The 4,391-nt window shown below is 41.7% G+C and overlaps 1 protein-coding gene across 1 annotated transcript; it reads right to left on the bottom strand.

The window, feature by feature from the left end:
• Nucleotides 1-428: 428 nt before the first annotated feature.
• Nucleotides 429-3,924, bottom strand: pou3f1 (POU class 3 homeobox 1). The gene has a single exon (XM_005455305.4). It carries the CDS (start codon nt 3,856-3,858, stop codon nt 2,734-2,736), a length of 1,125 nt encoding a protein of 374 aa, XP_005455362.1. The 5' UTR covers nt 3,859-3,924; the 3' UTR covers nt 429-2,733.
• Between the last annotated feature and the right edge of the window lie 467 nt (nt 3,925-4,391).

The following is a 4,391-nucleotide window of genomic DNA, read 5'->3' on the forward strand; positions in this document are numbered from 1 at the left end:
GACAGAAGGCTCCATGAGGTGAGACTGTATTTAATTTACTATTTAGTGATGTCGATTTTTTTTAATGCTAGAAACACTTAAACATGCTGCCTGTTTATTAGGTTCGTCTTTATCCTTATGAAAGTTTAGGGCCCGTCGTTTATGTCGATCCTATGGGCCTGTGTGCCTTTTCCTCTCTCTATCTTTGGAAAAGAGGCTGATGTTTGCCTGCAGGCACTTCTGTCTGAGATCAAAGATTCATCACAATTCGCCTTTTAAATGCCTAAAACATGTCAAGTGATGATCGATGCTTTTTATAAAGAATACAGCTCAAATTATAATTCCAGAAAGCATATTTTAGCTACAAACGCCTCTGTTAAATAATAATGATGATGATGATGATGATAATAATAATAATAATCACTCAATGAAAAGACAGTAATTCCGTATTTATATTGCACAATTTAATACTGCGTTTACACAAAGATGTGAACAACGTCACAGACTGTGAACTTAGCAGGGAATGCCTGAGGTAAAATACTGTTGTCTATTCCCCTTAACAGCACATGTACACAGCTTCTGATTTTAAACGATCCCCTGTTACATAACGAATCACTGCTATTTAAAATGAACACATGGGGTGCTCACTTCTTCCGATGCTCAGCACAGTGAAAAGCATTCAACTTGATGATCAGGTTTATTTTTTTCTTGCCTGGTGGTTCTGTAGCAGACATCAACAAAAGACGAGTAGTTTGGATTTTAATGAAGACAGAAGACCATTTCTTGTATATATGTTTTATGTAAGTAATAAAATATTACTATAACATAAATATAAATGTGACTTTGCAGTCTACATTTAGCAATCAACATACAACCAATGTAGTAAACAAAAAGGAAAAAAACATACTGAAGTCCACTGCAACGTAACCATTAACAGAGCTGAACAAAAAAGCTCCAAACACTTTTAAGAAATAAATATATATATATATAAATGGTCAGATTCATAAATGAAATCATATTAAAATATCTTCTTGGAATTAGTAAGTGTACAAAACTGCCCGGAAAGAAACAAAAACGAAAAAACAAAAAACAAAACAATATCTCAGAACAAATACAAGTTTACATATTAGACATATTTACATATCGGAAATAATCCTGGCAACATTTTCTCTAAAATCTTTATTATTATCATTATTTTTTTTCCTGGAAAAAAAGTTTCCCTCATCTGTATTGAATAGCACTGCTGTAGGCTTTTGGACTGGTCCAACACTGAGATATGACACACGACACATGAGATTTTCAGATTTCCTTATAGATCGGGAAAAAATAAATATATCTAAAGTAAATCCCTTCATCGCTTACCCTCAATGAATGAATTGTAATTTTCTTTTCTCCGATTCCAGCGTTTAATTATAATACAATGACAATGTGAAACAAAGAAAACTGAATTATATTAAAAAATAAAATAAAATAAAATACACACTCAGAGGAAAACAAATCATGTACAGGCGTCATATTCCGACATGGGGCACTGAAGTTACCTGAGTTATTATAACTTTTCATATTTGACCAATCTCTCAAAATGTTTGGGATACAACAGGATAACAGGCAGTAAGCAGTGTGGGCTGACAGCGCTCTGTGGTGATAACCAGGAACCTGTAAACATGAGATTTTTAGGCTTTTGTGTTTAAGCCTAATGAGATCAGCTACACTCACACTTTTATTAAAAACATAAAATAGCATTACTAATATTAACGAAAGAATAAGTGCTCCATGCAACAAAAACAATAATTTCAGAACAATCAAAGCCCCCAAAAAGAAAAGAAAAGAAAAGAAAAGAAAAGAAAAGAAAAGAAAAGAAAAGAAAAGAAACGCTTGCTTCTAATTTGGTGCTTTTTGCAAATTTCGGCGTGGTCAGATGCAAAAAGCTCGATTTTTTTAAGGCATGCAGTCAGAACTTGGATGTCCTGTTGCACTTGCACAATTTCTAAAGCGTGTCTGGCGTTATTTGTAAGTGTTGTGTTTTCGGGTGCCACAATTTCCATCACTTCTCCAACCATCAACTCCCACTGAGTAAACAGAAAAAATAAAGAAATTAGCGGTTGCTCTGATGAGATACAGTACCCATAGCAAATAATGAACAAAATCATAGACACTTTGCAGAAAGAGAGACACTGAAGTTAAAGTATTTCCCGAACCAAAACATCACACTTAATATAACAAAGAAAGTATACACTAATATTCAGATAACCAGTTTAAGCCTGAAAAAAGCAAAATGTTCATTCAGTGTAGGCTTTTCATCTCCAGTGTTGATCATTTTCAGGCAACAACCTCATTCGGGTCAGCGCCTACAGTTCATGGTACACCAGGAGGAGATGGACTCAGTTGCCACATTTAATTACCCCCTATTTGGGGCAGCCATTGGATATCAAATTTACTTTATATGCATGTCTCCTCTGTAAAATTTTGGTAAATAAAGATCTTTGTTTCACTTTAAATGCGCACGGAATCAGTAATAGCGAATATTTTTTTTCTTTTTTATTATTCTTTTTTTCTTAACGTTTTTTTTCCTCTTGCCATCTATTTGATGAGCACGCGAATCTCCGAATACTAAAGGCAAAACTGATCTGTTCAACTTTTCCACGTCTCTTTTCTCTCAGGAAAACAAAAGCCAAACTTAAATACTGTAAACTCCATAGCCCCTTTCCCTTTTCTATCCCCCCGCGGAAATGCTCGGATTGTTCATGAAAACAGTCACTGCACAGGACTCTGTAGTGTGCGGTGTAGAGGAGGGGTCTCTGCTTGGGAATATACGTCCTCCATATTCGGGTGAGGGACCCCCACTGGTGTCATTCTTTTCTCTTTTTGTCTTCTGTTGCAAAACCAAACACGGACAACCTCTTTATCCAACTGCAGAGTACCGGCTAAAGTGCTGATTTCATGAGCAGATGGCTTTGGGCATTTTAAGAAATGATTTTCCAGCGCCCCTTTCACAGCCACTTCGATGGAGGTCCTCTTCTTTCGTTTCCTGCCCTGCGCAGCAATCTTGTCCAAATTGGTGGGACTGCCCGTGTTTGAGTCTGTCTCCTCCAGCCACTTGTTAAGGAGCGGCTTAAGTTTGCACATGTTCTTGAAGCTGAGCTGCAGCGCCTCGAACCTGCAGATAGTGGTCTGAGAAAAGACGTTTCCATACAGGGTGCCCAAGGCCAACCCCACGTCCGCCTGCGTAAAGCCCAGTTTGATCCGCCGCTGCTTGAACTGCTTGGCAAACTGCTCCAGGTCGTCGGAGCTGGGCGCGTCCTCGTCCGAGTGATCCTGGTGGTGGCTGAAAGCCTGCTGGGGCGACTCCATCTGGTTGTCGTGGCTGGCCGAATCATCGTGGAGTGGGTCCCGCATGCCATGGTGCAGCGTGCCGGGCTGGGGACTCAACATTGCGTTGAGGTTTGTGTATCCAGGCTGTGAGTAGACAAGTGACTGGTGGCCGTTGGATGCTGGGGACAGCGGGGATAAGTGGTGCGTTGTGGCAGGCGCCCACGAACCATGGTGGCCACTCTGCGCCTGCTGGTGCACCAGGTGAGACCTGTGGTGGAACCCGTTGCTCAGGTCCTCCCTGCTCGCCTGCACGCTGGCTTTGTGCTCCTGTCCGATGTGGGTGCCGCTGGACCAGTCTGTGTTGGAGGTTGGCAGCCACTGATGGTGCGTCAGGCTCATCGGGTGTCCCGTGTTGGTCGCCGCAAGCCCTTGCAAGTACTCGTGGTGCATCATTTTCTGTACCTCTCTGTAGGTCGTCCCCTGGTGCATCCTGTCCGAATCCGGATGCATGAGCGGGTTAGACGGTAAGGAGTTATTCCTCGGAATATACTGAGCTGTTGTCGCCATGGCTCCTACTTCGAAAACTGACGAGCACTTCGGAGGTCTCCAGGCTTTAGAGCCAAAACGCAACAACCTGCTCTGGGAGGTCTTGTGGAAGAGCGAAGACACGCCTCCTCTCCGCTTGTATTGGCTCCTCTCCGATTCAAGCCCACTAGGGACACACTCAATAGGCGCAGGGGTTCAGAGCACGGCGCAGCGCATTTTTCGCACAGAGCTCCGATCTTACATATGTTATAGAAAAACATATGTTCTATTTAATAAATGTCTCTGAGTTTTTAACAGTAGTTTCCACAGCTAGTTTTGGCGAACCTGCACACAAGGCGTGTCTTTTAATTTATTAATTTTTGTAACTTTTTTCTCTTTCTCTCTCTCTCTCATTCCATCCAGTTTTCTCCAAGGAAGGTGAGCAGGGCTACAGCAGCGGGGTTTGATTAGGTTTCCCCTGGTTTAGATCGGTTGTTTTGCAAATAACCACGTGGGGGAGTACGGAGATCTTTTTGAAGGATCCCCCCACCCCCACCCCAATCCTCCCTCTAACA

Source organism: Oreochromis niloticus, linkage group LG11, assembly GCF_001858045.2.
Source record: "Oreochromis niloticus isolate F11D_XX linkage group LG11, O_niloticus_UMD_NMBU, whole genome shotgun sequence".
In the NCBI taxonomy this organism is placed as follows: Eukaryota; Metazoa; Chordata; class Actinopteri; order Cichliformes; family Cichlidae; genus Oreochromis; species Oreochromis niloticus.